The 27,965-nt window shown below is 40.6% G+C and overlaps 1 protein-coding gene across 3 annotated transcripts in view; it reads right to left on the minus strand.

Annotated features, from left to right (window-relative positions):
• The window catches only part of pcbp4 (poly(rC) binding protein 4), a 40,376-nt gene extending 21,140 nt beyond the window's left edge, over window positions 1-19,236 (minus strand). Inside the window, exons 1-4 of one of the 3 annotated variants that reach the window (XM_061057241.1) lie at window positions 19,003-19,236; window positions 3,814-3,998; window positions 3,354-3,377; window positions 1,846-1,878 (exon numbers count right to left, since the gene is read on the minus strand). In XM_061057241.1, the coding sequence (XP_060913224.1) occupies window positions 1,846-1,878; window positions 3,354-3,377; window positions 3,814-3,921 (165 nt within the window). In that variant the 5' untranslated portion in view covers window positions 3,922-3,998; window positions 19,003-19,236. Of the gene's footprint in view, window positions 1-1,845; window positions 1,879-3,353; window positions 3,378-3,813; window positions 4,004-19,002 lie in introns of all 3 variants that reach the window. The other 2 variants (XM_061057240.1, XM_061057242.1) reach the window with 2 other exon arrangements.
• Between the last annotated feature and the right edge of the window lie 8,729 nt (window positions 19,237-27,965).

Below are 27,965 nucleotides of genomic sequence, written 5' to 3' on the forward strand. Positions count from 1 at the left end.
AAGACTGCAGTTCCTCGTCTGTCCACTTGAGGCTGGCTCCAAATGCCCCGCTTGTCAGATACACACCAAAATGGCATCTGAGATCATTGGACTTTAAAACTGCACTTAGCTAATGGATTATGTCACTGCATCTAATTCTATGTTTTATACAATCTATTAAAAAAGAAACAACACATTTTTTTACTCTGTGTTTTCTGCGAGGATAAAACAAACAAAATTATTTCAAACAAAAGTTAATGTGTTACTTTCTTAAATTAGGTAATGTTTTCTTAGATGTGGACAGTGTTAGCTGTGGAGAGAGTTGTGTCATCTTTGTTTTTCAGTTGTTGTTCTAACTAAGTTAATTGTATCTCAAATGTTTTTCTTCATTTGGAACAAAAAGGGCTTAACAAAGAAAAATATATTTACAGGGAAACTGCTAGCCTAGCATTGTCCGGAGCTTACCCACCATCAAGCAACTTCAAATCTTGCCAGTGAACTTTTTTATTTGTGTTTTTTTTTAAATTCCATACATAAACTGCAATCGAACAAAACAACTAGTATGTAGGTTAGATGTCAGTAAGTGCTAGTTAAGGCTAATTTTTTAGCCAGGGTCGCTATTTTGCTTTGCTTCTTATGCTAACTAAGCTAACTGGCTATTGACTGTAAAAATCTTTCTCTTTGCAAAAGAGCAGACGAGCAGATGTTTATTTTCTAAAAGGTAAACCTCTCCTGTTTAACCCCTAACCCTAACCCTATGTGGTTGGGTTTTAATTATAAAAAGTCTTCAAAGTGTTGGGTGACATGTTGTACAGTGCAGAGGAGCCACAGATAACAAAGTCAAGGGAGCTAAAGGAGGTGAGTCTAAACACTAAACAGCACACTTCTGTATCTCCGACCAATAACCTTATAGAGTTTCTCCTCTGGGTTTAGCCCTCAGACAATCAATCCCTCGCCCTCCTCTCCTTCCAGTGTGTGTCCTTGTGTTTCTCTGATTTTAAGTCACATGAGCACACAGCGGACAGTGCTCTGACCTCTGCGACATTTTTCTCCAGTCACTCCACTGAGTCATGCTCCCGCCGACTTTTTAAGGCCCGAGGAGCAAGTGACAGGATGAGGCCTATGCAGTCGGGAAGCGACAAAGGCCATAACAGGCTGGATGAATGAATGAATGGACGGATGGTCGGATGGTTTATCTAGCAGCCTTGCAGGGCTACATTGTCCAATGACCTCACTCCTCCTCTGTTTATCCTTCTGCCTCATAAAGTAAAACATAGAAGCCTCACAGCCAGAGAGAGAATCAAATGTAGTGCAACAGTGTCAACCTAATTACGTTTTAATACAAAGAGTTAACCAAGCGGCATTAGTTTGGCTGCACCCCTGAGATTTAAGGAGAGGGAATGGAGGGGCAGATGGAGATTAAAAAGGCAGTTGTTTCAGGGAAGAAAAGGGATTTGGTAGGAAGGAAAGTAGCAAGAGATAAGGTCGTGAATCACGAAGAGCGATGATTTAAATTGAAAAGGTGCAGTTGATGCCCAAAAGGCAATTTGGACAATGTTCCTGTACGGTGTGCTTTTCAGACTGAAAAACTCACAAACAGAGGATCACTATTATTAATAATAAACACAAACACTACACTATACAGCTGAGACAGTATTAGACTTCTTTTTTCCTCCAGAAATAATCCTACTGGACGTGTGGTCAAAGAAAAAGGAGACATTTGAAGAGATTTGGCTGAACATGCACACAGCTAGTCACTCAGAAACACTTTTCCTGCATATTGCGTAACTTGCAGTGCATACAGTTAATCCTGCATGCTAATACTGAGGCAGACGCTAAAAGGTTGACATGGTAAAGCTTCCTTACCTCTTCTCGTATTCGTTTCACCGTCTCTCCTTTCTGTAAAAGAGAAGATGAAGGACTGTTTAAGAAAAATACTTATTTCACAGCGTCCCCGCCCTGAAATTGAAACCTGACATTCAAACCACACAAATCTGACTGGAATTTAGGGGAAGAAATTCAAACTCCAGTCCAAATACCTAAAAAAAAAAAATATCAACTACGTCTTTGTGTCTGACTCTCTAGTAGGAGTATATGGAGTGTGCATATAGACCTCCTGCAAGGGATGAGAATATGTTGTCAACATGTTGTCCTCTGCTGGTTTTTGGGTTGCTTATTTTCCATTTTCCTGTCTCACGTTTTCTTTCAGCTTTGTCCCATCCAAGCTGTCATACCTACGTTCACACTTTTGTGCATTCACGACAACCGCTTTCTTTCGAGAGCACCAAAAAAAAAAAAAATAGCGTCACCTCACACCAAGACATTTTATTCTAGGTAAACTTATCACATGTGGTCCATTCTGGCCTTGGTGTCTGTCTTCTAATGATGGGAGAGTGATGAGGTTTGCCAAAGAGAGAGAGAGAGGTTGGGAGGAAAGGATTGCAGCTTAGAGTGGCAAGTTATTAGCCCAAGTAGTGCAGATCAAGTGTCTCTCTGTGGAGCCGCACAGTGCATGCCAAGCTCATCTCTCTGTTTCTCTCCCTTTTGCTTTCAGTATCTATTTTCTCCTGATTCCTGCAACACATTGCAGCATCCATTGTGACATTTCTCTCCAGCACTCCTTTTTTTCATCACTCGTCCCTGTTCCTTCTCCTATTGATGTCTTTTGTAGGTGTTGTATTACAGGGCGGGATAGCAGGAGCCACTGGAGAAACACAAGGCAGCCAAACCCCCCCCCCCCCCCCCACCCCAACCCCCACCCCCACCCACCCCCCCCTCCTCCCGGCAGACGCTCAAAGTGCCACAAGGGGCCAACGGTAATACGTCTTAGGAGCTCAGTTTCAACAGGGGGCTCGCCTTCAATGCACTGATGTTTTTGTTTGATGGATTACTGTGGTGCATTATGGGAGGTGTGGGCAAGTCTTAAGAGGTTTTCGTATAAGGCAATTACATTTAGGGTGGGGATATTCTAAATAGGGATTGTTTCTTAGATGGCTTTGTTTACTGTGGATTTGACAAAGTAGAATTAAGAAAGAGAGAGAAAAAAAAGAACCTTCAAAGGCACACTATAAATCCACAAAGAGGCCCGGGCTTAGGACAAAGAGAAATGCCTCGACATTTTATTAGAATACACTCAAGTGAAGCACTTTGACTCATTTACAGAGTCTGAAAAAGAACCATCATGTTATAGAGATGATCACATAAACAATACAATGAATGTACAATCATTTATATAGTAAATATAAAGCTGCAGTGAGGAACATTGGGGTTTGATAAACTATTGAGAATAACAGACAATATAAGTGCAGTCCTTAAAATGTTTTTTTTTTTTATTGATTTCAAAGAATAATGGAATAAAAAAACAGAATTCTCACCTTTCCTATGATGCTGCCAACCTCCTGAAAGACAAGAGACATAGTTCATTACAAACCCTTCATACATCTTTTTAAAAAGCAAAAAAACGGTGCGTCGGTAGCCTGGTGGTTAGTTTGCGCACCCCGTGTACAGAGGTTATGGTCATTCAAGCGGGCTGCCCGGCTTCGTATCCGACCTGTGACTCCTTTCCCACATTTCATTCCCCTCCCTCTCGCACCCGGATTTCTGACTCTATCCACTGTCCTGTCTCTAAATGAAGGCATAAAAAGCCCAAAATAAACCTTTGTAAAAAAAGAAAAAGAAAAAGAAGTAAAAGACATTTCTAATGTATATAGTACCACTTCATTATTTATCACTTCTTTGTTTTTTTTTTTTATTCATGAGGCTGTGGCAAACCTTACGCTTAAGTGAGTCCAAAGTGCTCCGGCATGCACAACGTGAGCACAAGGGGGTTTGTACCTTTCCGTGCATGAGCAGTCGTAGTGTGAGGGTCACTCCCAAGCCCCCGTCTCCAAAGTCCTGCTCACAGTTCATAGTGGTGTGGGAGTGGCACTCAGGGAGACGCATGAACAAGGCTCATTCGCTGGTCACACAGTCAGACGAAGGCCAGCGCTCGTTCTCTGGCTCTCCGAGTTCCTTCAGTGCTGCTCTGAAAGAAGAGAGAACGGCTGAGTTTCGAAAATAAAGCGTTAAATATTATAGAAGGAATATGGTTTCCCGTTCTGCTGAAAGATAAAAGTGGCTAAAATTAAAACTCATGGCTGCGTTCTGGATCATTCCTCACAAACCGCATACATCTACAGTGTTGAAGAGCGTTGTTAAATGGAGGATAATTCGACGAGATCAAAGACATTCGCATAACAAGAAAACAAATCAAAGCTTCGTTCACACCAAGGGCTTCTGAAAACAAGAATATGTGCGGATCCTCTTCATTTGTTTGAGACGATGTGATATTGATTGAGATTCACAACAAGTCATAATGAGGACCAGCGTCTGTATGCAGGATATTGACCAGAAGCACCAACAGTGTCAGCGATGTTGTATTCATTCAGAGATTTGGGGTTGTTTTTTATTAACAGACTGTGGGTGGCCATCGGTGACTAATACTCCATCTCCGTCTTCATTAACGACTACTCACAGTGAGCGTAGTGATTTTTGGAACAAGAAGAAAAAAAAAAACAACAGAAAAACAAAATACTTTTCTGATGAGCTCCAGATCATGTAAACTTAATCAATTTGTTTCACTACACTTTTCATACATCTGAATTAGCTTGGAGTCATTTTCAGGGACCTGCTTTTATCCTCTCCGTCAAAGTCACTCAAAGGAGAGAAGGAAAAAAAAAAAAAAAACTCTGTTATGAGGAGACAATTTATACACAGACGTTAAATGAGAAGCATCTGTACCGCTGCCAGAATGACAATGTGGTAGCAGCTACGTGCATGTCAGTACTGTGACTTACGCTCCGATGATTAATGTGAGTCACCTGACTGCTCGCAGGCTCAGCTTGATGTGTATAATTAGTTCATGGAATAATTCATGTTTCTTCATGACGTGTTTCTTGTTTACATTTGTCTGCAGATAGATCAATATGGAATCCGTGAGTAGCAACCCTGTAGATGCTCTGCGATTCGCATAACTTAAAGGCAATGATCATTTTCTAATGATTTCAAGAGGACATGAAAAAATGTTTTTCATGCCGGCTTCACTTAATCACAGTTTTCTTCAAATTGATTAAACTGAACGAGTCCTAATTAAATGGATTGAGCCATTATTTTGTTGAATGTAAAAAAACAAAAACAAAGCATACATTCATCATTACAACATCCTAGAAACATAATGTGAAAAAAAAACATAATGTGAAGTCTTCCATGCGTTTTATTTTGTATAACAACAGTCCCAAACCAAAAACGGATTCAGTTGACCTTTTCTATAAATCAAAGAGCGGCAGTAAATCCTCATACTGAAGAAGATCATGTTCTGTTTGACTTAAATAAGAATAAAGCTGCAAGTATTCATCATCAGAGCTGCTTGATGCTTGCATCCCAAACACGCTCCTCTTCATCTGCAACTTCAAAAAACCAAGCCAATCAGCTATTCACACGCACTTCACACAGTGATTGGCCAGCTGTTTGCTGCTGTGTGAAGATCCTGTGTCTCAACCTTTCTCTCTCATCACGCTTCTTTTTTTTTTGAAATTCTTGACACAACTCTGTCTGTCTGTTTACATGTAAACATCCTGAGTGCAACACTTTGAACATCTTCCAGGAGAGCTGGTCTGAACCCCGTATTTAAAAACAGCTCAATGAGCGTTAAGCAGAAAAAAAATGTTAGATGTTTGTTTTGCTCAGCACAACTCTATCCTATGTTGTGTTTGTTTTTTGTTAAGGGAATGTAAAGAAAATGATGTTTGTACTTGGAGCAGCTAAGCGTCAATAAAATGGATTTGACGCTTTAAGTCAGAGTGCTAACATGCAAATCACGACAACGCTAACATGTAGCTTTTGCAGGCCTTGTATTTGAGAATCATTAAATTATTTTGGATACATCATTTTTGAACCTTAAAAAATCTGCAAAAAAACATGTAACCCATCCATCAGATGGAAATTGAATGGATGGGTGAAAACGTTGACATGCTAGCGGCACTATGAATGCTCAAAAGATCCCAAAGTGAGTATGAATTATCCTCTGGGCACCATGCATGTTTACAACAAATTTTATAGCTGTTGTTGTTAGCTAATAGCTCTAAAAAAAAAAGAAAAGGAAATTGTTCAACCTCAGAATGGCACTGAAGATGAAGTCAGGTGATCTCGACGTTAAAACACTGGATCATCTGGAACTGTGAATGTCTGTAAAGAATGTGTTGGTACTGCATGAAGTGAATGAAGACGCATGTTGTGTGTGTGTTACTCTGACACTTGAACCCTGCTAACTGGCTGGTGATTCTGGCTCTGCTTTACAATAAGAAGTACATTTAGATTTGAAGGATTCACCTCACAGTGGAATCTTTGATCTTCGTGGATGGTAAGCTCTCACATTCAGCAACAACAACACAGCAATAAAAGCGATCCTCTCATTTTTCACTCATCAAGGCCACTTGTTTGTCTGCCAAGTGCATTCCAGCCAGCCCACAGAGCCACTGTACACCAACCCACTGCCGCAACCCCACTGACACCGTCTGACATGTGTGTGTGTGTGGGCTTCTTTTTTCTTTTTTCTTATTTTTTTTACATATAAATTTGCTGAGCTCTGTGAGGAGATCATGTTTAATAAATGGTTGTTATTTTTAATGAGATCCAACTCCTGAGAGTCTTTTGAAACCGTAGAAAGGTTTATTGCTTTTGCTTAGCGCACAAGGCCATCGCTGCTCCGCTGATTTATTTATGCACTGAATGCTTGCAAAGACATGTTCAAAAGCTCTAACACATCCTTCTCACGATGTCACAGAGCTCGTCTGCATGTGTGGGTCTTACACTCCCGTCATGGCGGCGGCGGCACAATCTGACGTGCCAGCCCGTCAATATGCTGCGGAAAGTGGGGCAGTGTCATTTCACTGGATTAGATCATTGCACCAAATCAAACTTCCTCTGTTTCTGTAAGAGGCACTCTTATGATTGACTTATAAAACTATCAGTTACAAGCTCATCTCCATACAATTTCCATAAATATCAAACAAAGCCCAGGGGGTTGACTGGAGATAAACAAAAAATGGAACATTTTGCTCGCTGTCAGCTACAGATGAAAGGCCAAATAATCATGGGGCTAAGCTTGATCGATGCATCCTGAACACATGTGTTATCAGAGAGCACATTTGTGCAACCCGTGGGCTAACTTCATTATCTTTAGGCACTGAGGGGCATGGCTAAAATGTTAGCACTTGATTGCATTAGGAGCTAATGGTTGAAGGGATCATTATGTGCAGCTCTGTGGGTTGATAACAAGGCATATGCTCTGTGTCTGCGTGAGGGCGGAGAGCCTCTGAACTACTTGTTTCCAGAATCCCGAAGCAGCAGCGTTCCAGGATGAACAGAGCCCCTCTGTTCTAAATTAGACCCGCTAACTCAGAACAGGGAATTAGCAATGTGCAAGCTACATCTCCGGGCTGCCAGAATACAGTCAGAGCAGGCGAGGGAGGCAGAGAGGCCGTCAGTGCTGTCACTGAGTGTGTAACCTTGGTCCTACTCCGCCTGACTGCATCCTGCACTCAGGGGCTCCTCGTTACGGGTCGCTTCTTTTATTCATCTTTTATACACTGAGTTAGGCATCTCTCTGTTTACCAAATGACTGACAAAGAAGCAAATGGACATAAGAGGCCGGCACAGTCTGCTGTGGAATAATTAAAAATAGAAAGTATAATCGATTTGACACGCCAGCAGCTTCTTATCAAAAAGGTTGATGGTTAAACCGAATGATTTTAAACCTCAAATAGCAGAACAAACTCAACTGTGTAGTTAGAAAGCAAGTACAGAAAGACATAAATGATAGACAATATGTATTCTTAGTCTTGAAGAAAGAATTAGATATAGTTGAAATATAAATAAATAAGCAGCAGGGTTTCTTACAGTATCCTTCTAATTTGTTGGTTTCGCTTTTTCAAATGTTATTAGCTGTTTTTCTTTGTCATTAATGAGAGAACAGGTAAAATATATATCTTCACTTTTGGACAAATGATCGCACAAAACATGACAGTGGAAGGAGTTGTAATGAGTAATATGTGGTACATTTCATTGACTGAAAATATGTATCAAAAACTCAGACGAAGAAAACGAGGACCAGATTAAATCATACTGAAAATGATCTTTAGTTTAAGTCCTCTAAAGAATATTACCTTTTGTGTACACACAGGTAACATGGCCCCTGTGACGCATTTTTTTTTTTTTAATCGTAATGCCTCATTGACATCAGAACATATTAAATATGAAACCAGGAAAAAAAAAATGCCGGATACAGACTAACACATTCTTAACTTGGCTCCTAAAATCCCCCAAAATGATGACCCACTTACACCACTAAAAGATGTTTAAAGTAGACATCTCCTTTTGGATATCCAAAGGTGTGTTTTTATCTTCCCTCAATGACGCATACATCAAAGATGTCACGAATAGCAGCAACCAGCATGCATCCCTTGACAGCCAGCAGCAATCTTTTTTTTTCTTGCCATGTTTTCAGGAGCATGGAAGCCACAGAGACTGAGAGATGAAAAGGATGCAGTACAACCTGCTTGTCTGGAAAAGTGGACACCTGCTCTGAGGCCGCCATGTCCCTCACACACCCGGCAAACAGACGGCTGACAGGAAATGAGGAAGGAATGAGGACAACATGCCTGGTCTCCATGGTGATTGATGGAAACAGGGTTCCCCCCTCTGCATACAGTGTATATGCAGGGGCGTCAGGGGGGGTATTGAATGTCTGCTCTATGAACAAACAGAGGCAGAGAGGATTGGGTGTCCCCCGGGTGGGCACATATAGAGCAGTAAGTGAGAGGGTGACAACGTGTGCACACGCGCACGGGCAGGCCAAGAGGTGAGAGACCGTTTACACACACACGCTTGCACGACCCCCCCCCCCCGATGCACACATGGAGACAGACAGTCAGACGTGTGCACCAAAACAAAACACACCCGTCCCCGCTTACAGCTGCTGGGATGAAAGCAGCCAACAATTCACACACACTGCGGGGACACACAAACAGGACACAAGAGATGCTTTGATGTGCTCAGAAGTTCCTCAGGAGGACTCTCTGCAGCGATCTGCCGTGAACACACTCGAAGTGCGGCCATGCTTGAGAACATGCGATGACACAATGAGAGCGTCGTGTCCTGAGATGATGATGATGATGATGATTGCGATGAAGGAAAAAACACACACAGTACAACAGGGGGAATAAACACAGCCCGGCAAGTGGTCAGAGTTAAATGAGACCCTCTGGGAGAAAACGGCACATGTAAACATGCCGTTTGGACTTTCTGTCTATGAATCTAACTGCAAAGTGTGCCGCTCTAAATAGTGGAAGCTTTAGGACTAACACTGCCTGAGAGTACACATTCACCCGGAATACTTACATTTCTGCAGGATTGGAGCGTAATGCAGGGACTTCTTGATTAAACAGACTCGATTCCATGTGAATGAAATATTCAAGGGGGGGCTTCATGTTTGGATTAGCTTTACCCACATAACAGCCACCAGTCACGCTGCGATTCATCAGTTCTATTGCTTTATGAGCCGTGCAGCCGAGAAGAGAGTGTATCCGCAGCACAACCTCGAGCTTCACGTTCAAATGAGGCATACTTAAACTTTGCTGTAAACAATGCTGTTTTAAAAAGCCCCCAGAAGTCTCTTGAAATCATAGTTGTTGTTTGTTTTTTACCAATTAAATGAAATATTCACGACAACATTTGCAACACACAGAATACGACTAACTTTGTTTTTTTTTTCTCCTCAGGACTGTGTGAGTGACTTAAGCAACAAACACAGCACTTGCAAAAGATTTCGGTTTAAATATTGCCAAATATTTGGAGCGTGGAAATCACCTACTTTAATCCACTGGGGAAAAAAACTGTGTGATGGAATCAAATCTAAATGGGTCAAACTTGTTTATGAAGGACTCTATTGTTGATGGAAGGAAGCTGATTTCTGGGCTCCAAGTTCCAAATTAGCTTTTATCAGACTGAGTGCGCATGTGTGTCATCATAATACAACATTACATCAGCTTCCTGTAAGACAATGACATTTTTTTCTGATATCACAAACTCTGTCACACCGGGGGCTTTGACACGGTTCAATTCAGTGGCTCAAAAATCAATATAAGAGATGATATCCTGGGCCCATTCAATACTATCAGCTACATCTAAAATATTCCACAAAATAAATGAAATATTCAAATATTTTTCTACTGAAGACATTGAATTGAAGGTAAAAATCCAAAGTCCTAATAATACATATTTTATCCGCCAGTGTACGTTGAAGATCATTTTCAGGATACATATTTTTCACTTTGAATCGATGTTGATCGTTTAATCAAAAGTGTGATCCATATCTATGTCGTGTCACACCCCTTAACTGTATTTATATATTATTGATTGGAAACGCTTTAGAAAAAAAACATCTGTACGTCTTTAACAGACTTGATTTCTTCCCCATGTCTGCACTTCTAACATCTCTCCACTGAGCTGAGAGAGAGAGAGAGAGAAAAAAATGAAGGCGGCGGAGGGCTTTAGTTGTGAAACAGGAGAGGCTTGAAATTAAAGAGCAGTGTTTCATCTCTCACCGTGTCGTGTCTCGGCTCTGTCACATATAATGGGAGGGGTCAGCCCCTCGGCACAGAGGGGAACGTCCTCTCCTATCAGCCGTCGGCTTCGTCTGGTGTTAAAGCATAACCGTGTCAGCCTGCAGAGCGAGCCGCCTGTCAGCCACAAGGCTCCGGAGAGGGTTATCAGAGCCCCGGGCCGCCTGCTGCTCCCGGAGCCAGAGAGTACGCCAACAACCACTGCACCTAAATGTGGGCTGACGCTGATAAGATTATACCCTGAGGCTGGAAGTTTATAATCCATAATCTGTGGGTCGGTAAAGAGTGAATATAACGACAAGATTTCCTGCTGATATTAACAAATCTGCTGGAAAGTTTCTCATAGGAGGGCAAATTTACTGGTGCAGGAATTTATGAAACTGTGTGGGACCTTGCTGAATTTAGAGCGTTATGAAGTGGCTCTAGTTTATAAATATACAGAAAACAGAAACATTAGTTTGTTTTCATGATCTGTGAAGTCACAGGATTCAGAAAACAACAATATTTCTGTCATATTTCTGTCACTCTTGAAAAATCTACTTGAACGTTGCAGTTAATTGAAACGTTTCTCTCTGGAAGTGTTGAAAGAAGATTACTGGTGCAGGAGTTTCAGAGTGCGTGAATATGTTGGCTGACATGATGAATTTGTCAAGTGGTTATATAATAACCTCTAGGCTCTAAATTATAGTTAGATACTGTCATATTTGTTTTTTTTTGATACATTATCTGTGTTGTTAAAGATGGAAAATACAACGGCAGGATTTGTGCAGACATTGACCACTCTACTGGAAAACTGCAGCGTGAGTTTCTCACTAGAAGTGCTGTGACGGACTAACAAAAGCCAGAATTTTAGAGTGCAGGAGAATTAGCTGACATGAAATGGCAGATCTGGATTTCCTGTGTTTATCTACAAATCCATCGGAAAGTTGCAAAATATTCCTTATTCTAACAAATTTCAGTTTCTTGAAATGTACGATAGTTCGGGGCGTGGTTAGCCTAGCAGTCCTCATCGCATCAGCCATGGGTTCAAATCCAACCTCGGGCCCTTTGCTGCATATCATCCCCCACTCTCTCAGCTCAACATTTCAATACAATACAATACTTTATTGTCCCCAGGAGGGAAATTTGTTTTCACAGCTTTGCATGGTTGATACACATGAAAAAAACATATAACATTAAGTAGAAACATGTAGCACAGGTCTCTCTTCAGCTGCTCCAATAAAGGAAAAAAGACTAAAATAATTACATATATAAAAACAAAAAATGGAGGATATTTCTGACACCTGGTGAATTCCATCATCATGTAATGACTACATTTTAATTATATGTAAATATATTTAACAATCATTTGGAAGTTGCAATAAAAGTTTGAAGTGTTGTGACAATATAACTGATGCAAAACATTTGAAGCAGTATCAAGTGGTTGTAATATGTAACAGAAAAGTGATAAATCAGTGTTTCAATCTGTGATCTGGGGGGTTTGAAAAGAGTGAATAGAATGACCTTTTTCCATCGATTATAAAACAAGGTCGTAACTTATTACAAACAGTGTTATATATTAGCCTAGTCCATAACCTGTGTCGATGAAAAGAGGGAATAAAAGGAATAAAACTATGATAAAATATTTTCTGCAGATATGAATACATCTGCAGGAGAGTTCAGCATCGGAAGTTGTGTCACAAAATTACTGATGCAGGAATTTCAGAAAGTGCGTGGGGATTTCTGGCTGACATTTGGAATTTGGAGCAACATCAAGCTGTTATTAAATGAGGATCGTATTTGAAACAAAACACTTTTATCTCCATAATCCCCCCTAACATACATTTGAGTGTATCAAATCTTAACGTCTCTCATCCATACACAAAAACAGATTATTTGTCTGCATTATACCCTCCCTCTTGTATCAGCTGAGGATCAACCGTATATGTAGAAATTATTGAGGCTGTCTGTCCGTCTCAAAGTGGGCTGAATCGATACTTTTAGGCCTTCTTGTCACTTCAACTAACACTCATGTCAATCTGGCCGCACAATCTGCATAATTACGAGTGAATCCAACAGCTAATGAGCAGTAATTGACACTCCATTATTGCAGTCTATCCTCAGCCATCAGTATGTGTGACTGTCAGGCTGCAGCGGTGTTTAGTTAGTTCTGGCTCAGTGCTTATTAATACGTGTACAACCCTGGAAGAGCAAGACCACTCTGCCAGAACCATGCATTGATCAAGTGTTGATTCTGTTGTTTTCACGATGACTCTCGCCTCTAAATAAGCTAAACTGGAGTTCCTTCCTCTTTCTCATTATCGCCAGCAGGGATAAAACAGCACAGGCGGACAGATAATGAGTCTTACAGCACCATGTTCCAGTGCTGTCAATAGTTATCTCCCAAGCGACTGCTGGTTCCAGACACACTGTGACACTGTCTGAGCCTGTGTTTACACTGACTTGAGTTAGACTGGGGACACCAAGATCCCAAGCCCATATACTATACTCCACGTTACACTTGTCATTTAGCTCGGCACTTTGTTCTAAAGGAAGCTGCTGAAGAGCCTCGGTCAAGGATCACTGTTGTTTCTCCAAGGCTGCTATATTCAGAGCCTCTTACGTTATACCGTGTTAGCGTTTTAAATGTATTTAATTTATTTAATGTACTTTTGTCTGTCCTGTTATGCCTTTCAGCAAAAACCAATCTCCCTTCAGGGACAAATAAAGTTGAAGCTGAGTTGAGCTTTCCACTTTAGTCTGGAGTTAAGGATTATCACACTAAGGATCATTTGTCATTGTGCTGATTATGCTCTTAAACAATATATACTTTTCTTTTTATACAGAAGGTGATCATGTCTAAATCACAGTGTTCATTTAGGCAGCTATTTTAGATTAAGTTTTAAGTGAAAAAAAGCTTTTTAATTTGAGTTTTTTTTGTTACTTTTATCTAAGTACTATAAGTACTATATATAATATGAATGGAGGACTTTAACATGTAGTGGTGTAGTCTGACAGTGCAGTAAAACTATTTTAAGCACTATCCCTGACAGACATTTAAGCACAGAGGAGCTACAGATTTAACATTTTAAAAAGCTTTTTAGAACATCTTTATGAAGCAGAGCGTTAGCGTTGTGAGGTTACTGATAATATGATACCATAGAGACATCACTGTTCAGGCAAACGTTAGCTAGTTAACGCTCATTATCGCGTCCACCTTGTGCTCTCACTGTCACTCACTCACACACACAAACACACACACACACACACACACACACACACACACACACGTCCTGCTTGTATTCTCAAAGAATGATCAAATACACAGTGGGAGAATGTCAGACAGCCCACCGATATTATTTTAGTCACAAACTTGTCTTGACAGATTTTATTTTTAAAGTTCTATTTTTAGCTCGTCATCGTCTCGTCATGGAAAAAAACAGACGGAAAAAAAAAGGTTGTAGGCGAACAATTCTTGTCTATTGTTTTGTTCAAATGTTTTGTTGTTTTAGCTGGTATTTAGTCACAAAATCAGAGTTCACCATTCTAACAATCACATACGCATATCTTCTTTAAAATCACTTTGAAGCCACATTTCCATTGAAAGGCTTTCTTTTTCTTTTTCTTTTTGTTTTATTTAATGTGATTAATCCATTTATTCTTTTTAATCAGGCAATGTTTGATTTGTGCCTCTTTTATTCTGTATGATTTCAAGTTTTACTAATAAACTTGATTCACTGATACAACAAAGACCTTCCTTATATTACTTTGACCCCAAGCACCTCAAATGTGCTCCATTGTGTGATGTAAAGCGTTCTACGATCCCTTGAGAGGTGATATCTGGATTCAACATATTATTATTATTATGGAAAAGTTTATTTTAAGATTATAAGATGACAGCATTAATACCACAAAAACAATTCAGAGGTCGCTGATCTTTGTGCTTTTACTTGTTATTGTTTCCATCGTTTTACTGTTTTTCTTGTTTTAGGGTCTGTTTTATATAACTCGTAATTTTGAAGCAGCTGAATGTTTGGCAGCACCTTGAGTCCAAGTCAAATTTCCCCATCGTATCATAATTTTCTTAACCTGCACCTTTAAATTTAAGGACTTTTATTTGGTTTCAGCCGTGTTATCCTTGTTTATAACAAACATCAAAGCCTTCTCTGATTATTATATTTGTCTACATGCTGTCGTCTGAACATCTGAACCATTTTAAGAAAGGTTCTCCCTGAGTTTGTTTACGAAGGATCTACATAAATAAGTAATGGTGATGAAAACAAAAACTCTACATCATCACATGAAGGAAGAGTAACAAACTTTTGTCTTTTCTTGCTTGTAAAAGTGACTGTTGGACCAGTCAGATATCACAGAAGTTGCAGCTCATTTTCTCCTTACATTGCTGGGGTGTAGCTCAGTGTCGGGTCGCCCTCATTTCTGATCTCTTACAGAAGGAAGATCTGGCTTTGTACGTCACATGCTGCAGTGCTGTTTTCATTCGATTATACAGTTTGGCTTCTCCGGCTTGTTTATCCCCCTGGATTCAACGCAGAGATTTTCTCTTCATTTGCCTTGCCTTGACTTACAATGGCATGCTCCTTATTATTAGAGAGCTTCTATTAGCGACCGTATATCATTCGGAATGGTTTTTTTTGGCATGCTGGAGAATACACTTTGGCGGGGTATTAACTCTCGCTTTTATCCCATCCCTCTTACTGGATGAAGGTCACTCTCTCTATCTGCAGAATGACTTTCCCCTCTCTTCCCTTTCATCCCTGCTTTTCCTCCCATCCTCCACACCAGGACATGAGTCAGAGAATCTGACACCTCGGAGGAGAGGAGATGAGAGGAGAGGGGAGGAGAGAGACAGAGAGAGAGAGAGAGAGAGAGGGGAGACAGATTGAGAACGAAATAGGGGGAGATGGGGACAGTTTGGAGGGAAGGGAGGCGAGCTGATCGATACCTTTTAGAAACAAGTAACATGAGAAGATGTGGATTGGCCCTGCTGCCTCGACGCACAAGAAAGTGTCTTAAAAATGGCAATTGAATCCTTCAAAGCACAGATGGCGCAGGGTCTCCAGTTTTACAGGACAGTGTCTTTGGTGTGGCTGAAAAAAATCACACAGAGCATCGTTACCTTTACTGAGTCTCTGGTGTGTCTTTGGTATACAACAGCACCAGGCATGTTGAGCTAAAACTACATATTACATAAGCTCCTGAACAAACCGAGCACAAACCCAAAAATAGTGCAGTCCCTGTTAAATATTTCAGGCACTCGGCAGCTGAAGGGGGGGGGGGATAAAAAGCTTCTCTCCTTCTTGGTCGCAACACAAAAACAGACACGCACACACTGATGCAGATGGCCAATCGAAAGAAAACCTCCATTTAGTGTACTGAAGAGCAAAGAGGATTACTGTCACGAAGGCAGACTTTTAGCGTTTAAAATACAGCACTTAGTCATTGGAGTGGCGTACTTAGCTACACCTATCCTTAAGTCCCGAGTTACTTTGTGTACAGTAACGACAGCATGAAAGCCGCTCTTTCAAAGGGGGTCGACTCCTGAACTAAATAAATCACGCTCATGAGACTCTCTGAGAGACACAACAGGAGAGTCACGGGGCCCGCTGGGTCAATCTCCGGAGCTCGACAACACAGTGCTATCTTTTCATAGCAGCCGGGGACAGCCCGCGGGCTCTGTCGAGCACAGGGTCAGGCTAAAGAACAGCGGCGAGGGTCACATTCTGCCTTCAGAAGAAAGGCGCTCTTCATTAGAGCTCCACGACAAAGCCAACAACACTGTTTATTATATGGAGCCTGCCAGACTACCCATGAAAACACGCAGTCATGTGATTTTTCTTTCATGCGTTCTCCTCCACCGGAACGCAACTTTCACGCTAAAAAGCGCGAGTGCAACGATGAACCCCCGAAGGAAAAAAAATCCATTTCATTCAAGCAGAGCCTCAAGAGTGTGTATTTATGAGACATACGACAAGCCCGGGCTAATTGCTCAAATGCAGGTTAATTGCTACAGGGGATTTATCTCACATATTGGAGAGGAAATTAATTTGTACACAACAGCGCTCCTGTGACAACAACATCTAAATTAACGCCTGAGTGGAGAGGAGGATAGCGGTTCGCCTCTTGGAAAAAAAAAAAAACGCAGCTCCACAAGTTCTCACAGGTTTTAAATCTACTCAAAAGCAATCTAGAACTAATTTGATACAAAGTAAAGAAATCGAGGCAATAAAATGGAACAAAAATCTGCTTACAATTCAAGATGTGCTGCTGTTTTTTTTTTGTTGTTGTCTCTTCTAAATGAGTCATGATTCACTCCTCTGTGTAATTAAAGGCTAAATCATCCAGGAAAGCTCCCAATCAGTAAAAGGTGATTGAATATCCCTGATCTCTCTCTGCAGATCTGTTTAATAGACTAAAGCTGCTGCACTGGGCCGTTTTTACTTGATGACTGCGAACTAAAAGTAAGCATTATGCCTGTGTCTCCTCCCCCCGTTTCACTCTGCAAGAACAGCATCTTAGTAGATGAGAGGGATTATTGGCAGTTCCCAGACATTGGAGCAGCACGTGTCAGGTCTGCTCTCTGTTATTTATGAAGCCTTTCAGACCCGCCCCCCCCCCCCCCCCTTCCCCCTCCCTCTGCAGCACAGATGCAGGTGGGGTTTCATTATTGGAGGATGCTCTTCTGCCTCTTATTAGATCTCTGACTCTCAGAGTGCATTAAGGAATTGCATTTGGACAGGAAGTCAGCAATACATGGTGGTCTGTGTCTGAGCTAGCCTGGAGTGCCTCTGAAAGCGTTGTTTGTGTGTGTGTGTATGTGTATGTGTGTGTGTCTCTTACACAAGCCACATTGTATCTCCTGTTCCTCTTTTTCCTCTTTCTGGAATAAATTCTGTTTCCACCTCCTCCGCCACACACACACACACACACACACACACACACACAAAAGAATCCAATTCCTCATTGATCTCTGTTATGTGCCAGGAAAGATAAATCTGAAACACGTCCTCCTTTACTTCTCCAGTAAAACAGTCATACAGTGCATTACATCCAAATGAATTCTGCAGCTTCCAGTAACAGCCTGTAAAGTGATGTGCATTCTTTCAATTGTGTCCTATATTTCTCTCCACTTTTGTTTGAGCGCGCTGTGTATACACAAACACACACACACACACACACACACACACACACACACACACACACACACACAAACACACACTCACTGGAGGTGCACATGCAAGATTCATGAGCATCTCCAGGCAGCACGGAAGGAGGACCATGATTTCCTGAATCAATCAGCCGCACGGTCCACCATCACTACTTAGAGGCTGTTTTTTATTGATTCTATTGTACCGAAGAGTCCAAAGCAATGAGTCAGTTTGATTTCAGATTGGGCCTGTTGTGCTGAAGTGGATAAATATAGACCAAGTAATTTCCAGTAAACATGTGACTGGAAGTGGAAAGAGGACATCTTTTGCCCCGTTAAATGCCCATTATTTACAGACGATGACTTATTTCTTGCTGACAAAACACAGGACATATCTGTCTCGCTGCCTTTTAAAGATTATCTATGACCAAACTGGACTTGTAGTTTGCCAGAATGTGGCGAAAGAATGTCTCCAGTCCTTGTTTTTTTTTTTTTTTTTTAAAGAAGTATCGATTGAACATGCAAAGCTAAACTGTGGCTGCACTGAGGTTTGCTTCTTCATATAGGTCAAACCTTTCAAGACAGTTTTTCCATCCTGTGTTAAGACTAATGCAATTAGGCATCCTCATGAATAATGGTGCTGTCACACACACTCGCTGCCTCAGCACCCACAGGCGCCCACTGTACTGGACTTGTTGAGAATGATCTTTGTGTTCAGGACTGGCCTGGCCTGGCCAACGGCGTCCACTTTCATTATCATAAAACCGTCCTCGCACACTCACACAAACACTCGCACACAAGAGAGCGTTTGTGTCCCCCGCTCTGACAGTGTCCCCTTGCTCATCTAGTGACTTTCTTCCATATGCTGGATTTAACAGACCACGCGGTTTTATAGCTTCATAATCTAGTCTTGGATTTCAGTTTCTACTCGCAGAAGTGAGCAAGTAAAATCGCACGAGTAATTTATAAGGGCAGTAAGGATTTGATGGTTAAACGGGTCTGATTCTGGTTTTAACTCGGAGATTACTCATTGAGACGAGTTGCAGGGAAAATTAGAAATACAAGTCTTGAATGTTTGGTTTAATTTGAGGGATTAAACTGAGATTTGACAGGAAATAGCGATAAAGAATGTCTCATATTGGATTCGAGCTGTTTCAAGTTGGAAAAATTAGGAACATGTCGTACGCGGATGGCTCGGTACAAATAATAAAAGTGTCTTACCTGTTTTCATGTATGTGATCGCAGGCTAAAGTCTCCCCATGGGTCTGCGTTCAGCGGGATTTGTATCCACATAGAGTCCAATGACACGGACGTAAAGAGCGGACTGTCCTCCCGGTGTGTCAGCAGACTGGAGTGCAGGGCGCCTGTGCGCTGAGGAGTGGAGACACACACACACACCAACACACACACACACACACACACACACACACACACCAACACACACACACACACACACACACACACACACACGCGCGCGCACACACACGCACACACACACGCACACAAACACACACTCCCAGAGAAAGAGAGAGAGAGAGAGAGGAGGAGGAGGGAGAGAGATGCAGGCGGCGACCACCCCGCTCTCTCTTATCACAATTAACCGAGGCAGCCCGCTTGAGAGGGCCAAAAAGTCCAGTGTCTCGGCGATGTTTAAGCTTCCTGCGTGTTTGTGTCGCCTCCTCGGCTGGAAAGCGGTGCTCCTGTCCCCGCAGAATGTCCTGTGGGAGCGGTAGGAGCTTTCACTGAGCGCCGCAGACTGACACAGGCAGGATCAGTGAGCCTCTGCACGGGGTGAATTCATAGCATGGCGACGTTCAATTTCGTTAAGCTCATTCAACCACACTGTTAGGAAAACTCATGCATTATCATTATCTTATTATCTAAAGCGAGTGTGGGTAAAAAAAAAAAAAAAAAAAAAAAGCTAAGGAGGCTAGCGTGGATTTGCTATTAAAAAAACAGCGCGGCTGTAATAGCCTATATGTATGTTCACTAAAACAGCTTTTTCTGCCATTTAACTTTGATGAATTACACGGAACGGACTAGTAAACCATGTAGAATAAATAATATGTAATAATAATAGTTTTTAGCTCAGTTTAAAAAAAGATAAAAGGCTGAATTCATCCTTATTTGGTGGCGTTTCTGTTAAATTGGAGCCCTCGGCATTTTCTCTTTGAAGTTTTTTTTTGTGCGTGCAACGAAATCCAACTTTTTCTCACACAGCGCCATCTTGTGTTTTCATCGTCGTATTGCAATCACTCCACCATAACATTCAGAACGAGAGCCGTGGTTTATTGCCAAGTGGGTTTGCTCATAAGGGGCATTTGTTTATATTGTTTTGTGGTTCATATTGCCTATTAAAATAAAATAAAATGAAGGATAAAAATTCACACAGCATTACCCATAAGAAATTAAAATAGAATCATATAGGCTACTCTACTATACCCTACCACACAGTGTCTGAAAATGTTACATTATTGTTATAACACAGCACTCATTAGTAAAAATATAAAGTGCTGCTATCTTAAGTAAGTGGCACACTTCTTTTTCCCTTTGCAACACGCTAAACCAACAACACTCAGGGGGCAGAATGACATGAATCAGTCTGTTTCGCACCAAGCTTAGTGTGTGTGCGGGTATGATGAATTCTCTCTTGACAAACGGCTCATTAATTTAAAGACGCAGGAACACGACATCCCAGACAGCTCCCACTGCTCCTGTGTGGCGGAGGGAGCATATCGGTAATTTGAGCTTGACATCTCCATCTATTTCACAGAGATGTTTTTAAGCTGACTCACATTTTCTGCATAAAAAAAAAGAAAAGAAAAGAAGAGGATTGATGAGAAATCACATTTGTATTTCTAAATAAAAGCCTATAATCATCACTGCTTGACATTTAGACTATACTACTGTCTCTGTAAGCTGTTGCATTGTGTTGCTTTGCCTGTGTGACGGAGACATTTTCATCCCGGCTGGAAGACAAAAGACAGTTGGGACATTGCGTTAATCAAATAAGACCAGAGGTGGGCTACTGACTGATTGATTAGTCTGATATTATCATAGTGTCATGCATGATTTATATTCCCATGCCAGAAAAAGGTTAACAAGACACCAGTATTTAGAAAAAGAGACCAGAGACCAAAGTCCATACAAAAATAACGTAAGAATATTCAAAATGTAACCATCTTGGATTTCTTCTGTAAAGAAAAAGGTGGCAAATTTAATAAGATAAGATAAGCACACATTGATAGGCAACACACTTTTCAGGATTTTTAATATACAAATCATTCATCAAAGCTTTTCTTCACGAATAGGAAATTAGGATATCAAATATGATTAAATCACATAAATCCCAAAACCTCTACTCCTACACCTTTTCAATCTGCAACCACAGACTCCTAAACCATGTTATGTTTGCTTGAAAGTAGCTTTCAGTATCACACTTACGCTTGACTTGGATATAAGTACATAACCGAGGTTTAAAAAAGATGCCACTTAACCATCTTTCTTCAAATCTAACAAATCACTTCTTGCTCATTGCTAATATCCTTACACTGTAATGAAGCCTCCTTGAGAACAACATAAATCACTGTGGCCAGTGGATGATTGTGGGATTTACTGCAAAGAAAACCTATTCATTGACCGTATTCTCTGACATAATGAACACACTAGAGTAGATATTTACCTTTGTTATGTTCTTGATTTGCTTTTTATATCCCAAATGCATGACCAGAATTGTGACTGAGGAAGCCGATGGGTTCCTGCATATTTTAAGCACTTACAGGAGGATTTATTGCGACCAAGGAGATGCAGTTATCTGGTCTGATTACCTAAACCCTGATGCAGTTTAGTACAGTATATCATTGAGTGAATAAAGCGGCATTAGATCCTAACCTTGTTGGAAGAAACATTACAGTATGCTTTAAATCTTCTGTCTGGGAAATAACTTTGATAGCTAGCAATAGAAGGAGAATATGGCCCATTAAAGTTTAACCTTGCAACTCTGTGGGAGTTTCTACATAATGGCAGCCTATGAATCATGCACTTAAAGCTTCACTAAGTAACTTTCTATGGACACAGTGACAGAGTGAAGTTATGTTTTTCAAACAGCAGGAGGTGCTGTGTGATCCCAAATCCATCATCTTGAGGCAGACAGGGTGGTTTGTCAAAAACGTTCAAAATGCAACAACCACTGGGGGAGTGTGGGTCAGAGCGCTGCCACACATCAGTCAAGTTGATGGGGCTTTGAAACAGAAAAAAAAAAAAAAAAAAAAAAGGGGCATTGTTGAACATCACACACAGCCATCAACAGGGGAAAAGACAAGGCATCAATATGCTCGACACTTGGAATACAGGGATATAATTGACACATGGAGACCTTATTCAATCGTAGCTGGACAAACAGAGAGAGCTGCACGGGGCGTGGGATTTGATTGCTAAGAAATGAATCACAATTTCTCCCTGTGGTGTGTGTGTGTATGTTTTTTTTTTTTTATGTGTTGTGTAAGGAAGATGGAAAAAAAACACTGAAACGTGATCCACTCGTATTGAGTTTGAAAATAAGAAGATATGTTTCAGTATATATTTCTCTATCAGAAAATATGGGCTCAACTGGAAAACTTCATGACAAGACGAAGAATCAGTAATAAAGGAGGTTAACGAGTGTAATCTTTGATGAAAACATTTAGAACCACAGCTCAAGTTTGATCATCATGTGAAGAAATTTCAAACACAGCAAGGTACAACCTAGATAGTTTAAAATGAATAAGGCACTATAAACAGACAGCCCAGTTATGTTTTTTTCTTTAATTCCTCATATTGCATGAGAGCATGGGCTCAAGCTTCAGACTCCACAATCAGAAACCTTTCATGCTCATTAGATTAGGCCCTGAAAATAATGGTACAAAAAGCTTTGTAAGAGGCATCATTTACACACACAATCCATGTGCAATCCATACAGTTTGGAGAGCTTTTTGTCTTCATGTTTTCTAAAAACGAATCAAGTTTCTTAACCTCTGTCCACATATATACAAAAACAGGTCAATTACAGAAAGAAATGAGAAGCATAGGCAATGTCAACTATAACTTAGAACCTCACAGAACTACATTTGGCTTGCAGCTTTTTCTACAATTCTACAATTCACTTAGCAGACGCTTTTCTCCAACGTACATCAGAGAGTAAGTACAACACAAGCAAGGATCTAGAAACAATGTCAGTAAGAGCAAACGATCAGCTTTGAGTCCGATTGGACACACAGGTGCTGACAGGCATTGCACAGAGGCAAAGCACAACATTGACAGCAGTTCTTGAGAGCTCTAATCAGAATAGAAACCATCTTATAAGTCATCGTTATCAAACAAAAACCATCGTGATTACCATCATCATCATTAATAATATCGAGACCATCATCATTAAGTTAAGTTAGTGGGTATTCATATTTTTCTATAAAGGGCTGCACATTACCAGCTCCAATAGAATGAAACCCAGATATAAAATGTTCCACAACAAAGGTCAAGTGCTGCCATATTCCTTTAGTGAATTTACCTGATATTAATATAATTGTTGTACATGTGTGTAGATTGCTGTATGGTGTCATAGTATGATAGATGCATTTTATTGTATTTCCATGTCTGTAGTGAAATGACGTCCTATGGAACTTAAAGCTCTATATTTTGATGACACTTTATTTGTAATCGACAAACTTCGGACAAAAGCTGAAAATAACTAAAGCGATTAACTCTTTCATGCTCAGAAATTGAACTATATTTAGTTGTATTGTAACTATCCAGAGGGGTGGCCAGGGGGGGCATGGGCCTCTCCTTGAAATCCTCCTAGCCACCCCTAGTGCCACTCCAAAAATCCTAAACTGTGATTGGCTATTTGCCCTGTCAGAGGCGGGACTCATGTTAAAACCAACTATTTGGGCTTTTATGCAAAAGGATGCGAGTGTTTTTTTTTTTGCATAAATCAATGTAACACAATTTCTTTTGTACTTTAAATTGTAAACTTTGCACATCTATTTCATAAGACCAGTGCATGAAAGTTATGCACACTTTCTTACTGAACTCATTGGCAATGTTTCAGGACCAAAATACTTGTATGTACTTTTACTAGTTAGACACTGTGCAGGAGATTGCGTGTAATCTTTTCGGTATAAATTGGTATTTTGAACATTCATCTTCTTTTTGAGTCATCGCGACATTAAGCTCAAAAGATAAATATGTTGACATCTTGTGTTATAAATTATGACTGTTGAAGTTAGAAAGGGTAAATATTTGGTATTTGTGTGTGTTTTTGCCATTCAGCTCACACCTGCAGAAGTCAGTGCCACAGTTGGGCCACCCTGTGATGGAATTTCTGTATCTATTCAGATGTACAGACGTTAGTTTGTCTACAGGCTGCTTCTGACATCAGTCACAGGTGATAGAACTCAGCTGTGACTAGACAAGCAAGGACAACCTAGGGTGTCAAGGGTCTTGTCTGTTATCTGCAATGTTTGGTAGACTTAGTGTCTGCTGACAATTGTCTAAGACATCACATCCTAGTTAAGGTGGTGTAATATGACCCTGACATTAGTTTTGTCTTTTAGGATATATAGAAAGCCTTTAGGGACGGTATTACAAAATTGGGTTAGCAAGACACCGTAAAACTGTGTAATTCATCTCTCCTCATGAGTCTATGTTCTAAACTTTCTTCAAGTTTATCCATCTTAGTCTCCTTGAATCATTTCTTTGGTGAAGTCAAGTTCTTACAAATTTTCTCAACAACCCCAGTTAAAAAAAAAAAGTCTGGATGCCCCCGTCCTTATCAAATCAAATAATTTCCATTCAACAGTTCTACGGTTAAGGTTTTATAGTATGACCACACATTCCTAAACGTCTTCCCTTGAACCTGAACTGCTCTCATGTGTTTACATTGTAGCATCATCATTTGTCGAATCTAACTGCGCTGAAAATGACAAAGTAATGTCAAAGTCACAAAAAGCCGTACTCGTGTTTGAAATAAGCTGCAGTATATATGTGGACCCCCCCATCTGCTTTGACAAACACAATGTATATCAGCGCTGCTTGTCTGCGAGCATTCAGGCTTAACAAATAGCTCTCATACTAAATGACACTGAAACAACGAGAGATGACACCAAGGCGACAACTACAATTACTCAGCCGTGGAACGTCTCTATTCTTCTCTGCCATCCTCTCATGCACAAACAAACACGGCTTAACATTCTTTGTTGAATTTTCACAGCGTTTCTTAACTTTGTGCTGACAAATGGTGATTGAAGACATATTCTGCTTTTGTCTGCTTCCACATGCCAGGGTTCACAGCGGGCTTGCTTTTCATTAAAGTTGCTTCCTCTGCAGGGGTTTTATCTGCTTGAAAGCTGCATTTGTCTTTGATTCTCTCTGAAGCATGGAGGAATGGTTTGATATTTCTTTTTGGGTGTTTACTTATCAGACATGAAAGGGAATTCTCGTTAAAAAAGACTAGCGAAAAAGTTCCTTCATAATTCACACGATAAGATAGCTACAGGTGTTATGTCTACTCAACCTGCTTACAGAATTCCCAATTAACTCTTGTATAGTTTCTACCACTGTGACAGTAACATGAGTTTAGATACAGACAGGTTGTGACTGTACACTATGAATATTTCCATATATCTTCATGCACTATATTTCTCAGGCTCAGGTTACAGAGTGTATTATTTTAAACAATAGAGGTGAAGGAGACATTGGACTGAAGCAGCTGGAGTTGGAATTCTAATAAGAGATATGATATAGCTTACAGGACAAGGATTATGTTTGCTCTATGAGTGTTGTTCTGTTTTTATCTACTCAAAGGGGGGAAATAACTCAAGCAGAAAGGGGTCTGGGGATAACCATTGACATTAAAGTGCATTATAACCAGACCTGCTATTTTATCTATTGTTTCTAACTCAATTAATAACATTTCATAAGGCAAAAGGGTAAAGGGAAGAAACAGAAGAGATGATATATAATGACTTTTAGATAACCACGTATTTTCAATATCTAATTATAGTAATGAAGTCTGGAACAGAAGGTGACACACAACTTATGAACAGCAGGCTCTCAGAGATCTTACACAGCATAACTGTGCCCTGCGTATGAATGAACAGGTGTACACATCTGAAAGCATACAGTCTGTCTGTCTGCCTGCCTGCCTGTCTGTCTGTCTGCCTGTCTGCCTGCCTGTCTGTCTGTCTGTCTGCCTGCCTGTCTGTCTGTCTGTCTGTCTGCCTGCCTGCCTGCCTGCCTGCCTGTCTGCCTGCCTGTCTGTCTGTCTGTCTGCCTGCCTGTCTGTCTGCCTGTTTGTCTGTCTGTCTGTCTGTCTGTCTGTCTGTCTGCCTGCCTGTCTGTCTGTCTGTCTGTCTGCCTGCCTGTCTGCCTGCCTGCCTGTCTGCCTGTCTGTCTGCCTGCCTGCCTGCCTGTCTGCCTGTCTGCCTGTATGTCTGTCTGTCTGTCTGTCTGTCTGCCTGCCTGTCTGCCTGTCTGTCTGTCTGCCTGTCTGTCTGTCTTGCTCTCTTTTTTGGTATTACTTTTTTTCTGTGTTTTTGGTGCTGGATTGTTAACTTTATCGTTTTTGTATTTGAAGATGAAGATGAAATAACTTAATGACGGCTCTATGGAGATACGGTTCAAGCAGAGACCTCTTTGAGAAACTTTTGGAAAATTCCACAGATTAGCTTCCTTAAAATCCACAGAAGGGGGTGGGGGAGGGGGGGGTTCCAGGTGATCAAAGGCACCTTTAGTTGTATGTTTGATATTTCATCAAAGCCAAGATCATTTTTCCAAACTGGTCATTAGCTGTTGAGAACCTACAGAGAATTATCTCCCGAATCTGCAGCTGCTTTTTAGCAGCATGGAGCTTTGGCTCAATGTTTATGATGACAAGGAAAGTAGGCGTCTGTTCACAGCAGCAACGCTCTAAAAAAACTTGCAGTACACTAAATGTTCAGTACATAACAGCAGACTAGCAAACTTAAATACAGTTGGTGGCCATAGTGGAGTAGAGCAGCTAAGGCAGTGGTTCACAACCTTTTTTGACCTGTGACCCAACCCTGACTTCACAAAACTCTGACAACCTCAGACATCCAAAACACAGATAGCTTTTTGCTAAAATTAATTTATTTTCAATCATGTCATAGTTTTTCTACAGTGTTGCAAGTAAACATTCCTTTTAGACCACAGCTAGGCTTTTTCACGTATATTATTGTGGAGCAAGGATGAGAGGCTGGGATGACATGTCTGCACAATGGATGACAGACAGACAGAGAAGCTGCAAGTTTCTTGTTTTGACATTGGCTATGAACCACAATGGTCTGTCTTAATATATTTGATAAAAAAAAAAACATTTGTGGAGAAATCAATAAACATGTCAGGCGACCTCATTTTAATTCTATGCGTTCCCAAATTGGGTCGGGACCCCAAGTTTGGGAACACATTTCCTTCAGGAGTTGGTAAGAACCTAAGCAGGAGCTAAATAATTATGATGTCTCTTATTCAATACTGAATGTGTGGCAGACTCTTTGCTAACTCTACAACTTGACCTTATCACAGTGATCCAGTAGTTGTGCCGCTTATCCTCTAATCTTTTACCTTTTGCAGAATTGGACTCATTTTGTATTCCTATGGAACTTGATCAATATTAACTTCAGAATGTTTTAAAATAGTCTTATTCTTCCTTTAATTCCTCTATGTTATTATTCTTAAAAAGTATTAAAGACCAACAAATAAATATTTTAATACAACAACTTAACTCTGGTACTGAAAGAGCAGTGACTAGCTGCTGGTTACAGTGAAGTTGGTCAGATTCCATCCATGACGAGTAAAATAGAGATAAGAAAGTGAAGTGTGACGCTCTCGTGTGCCTTCCAAAATGCATGTGTCCTTGAACATTTAAAGCTTGCATGTAAACACGGCAAGAACACAGCTTAAAAGCTTTATCACAGTAAACTTATTAAAATACACCCCCTGCTACGTGGTACTAGAGCAACATGCTGTATGCTGAGGGATGTTCCTGCAATACAAAATACAAGTATTACCCCCCTCAAATCGACTTTATATTGTTTTAAGCGTTGTGAAAGAAGACATCTTTTGTCCTTAGATATATATCAGGATGTGAGCATTACACTATGACACCACTTCATTTCAAATGAGTCCTTAATTTG

The sequence above is a fragment of the Labrus mixtus genome, chromosome 15, assembly GCF_963584025.1.
Source record: "Labrus mixtus chromosome 15, fLabMix1.1, whole genome shotgun sequence".
NCBI lineage: Eukaryota > Metazoa > Chordata > Actinopteri > Labriformes > Labridae > Labrus > Labrus mixtus.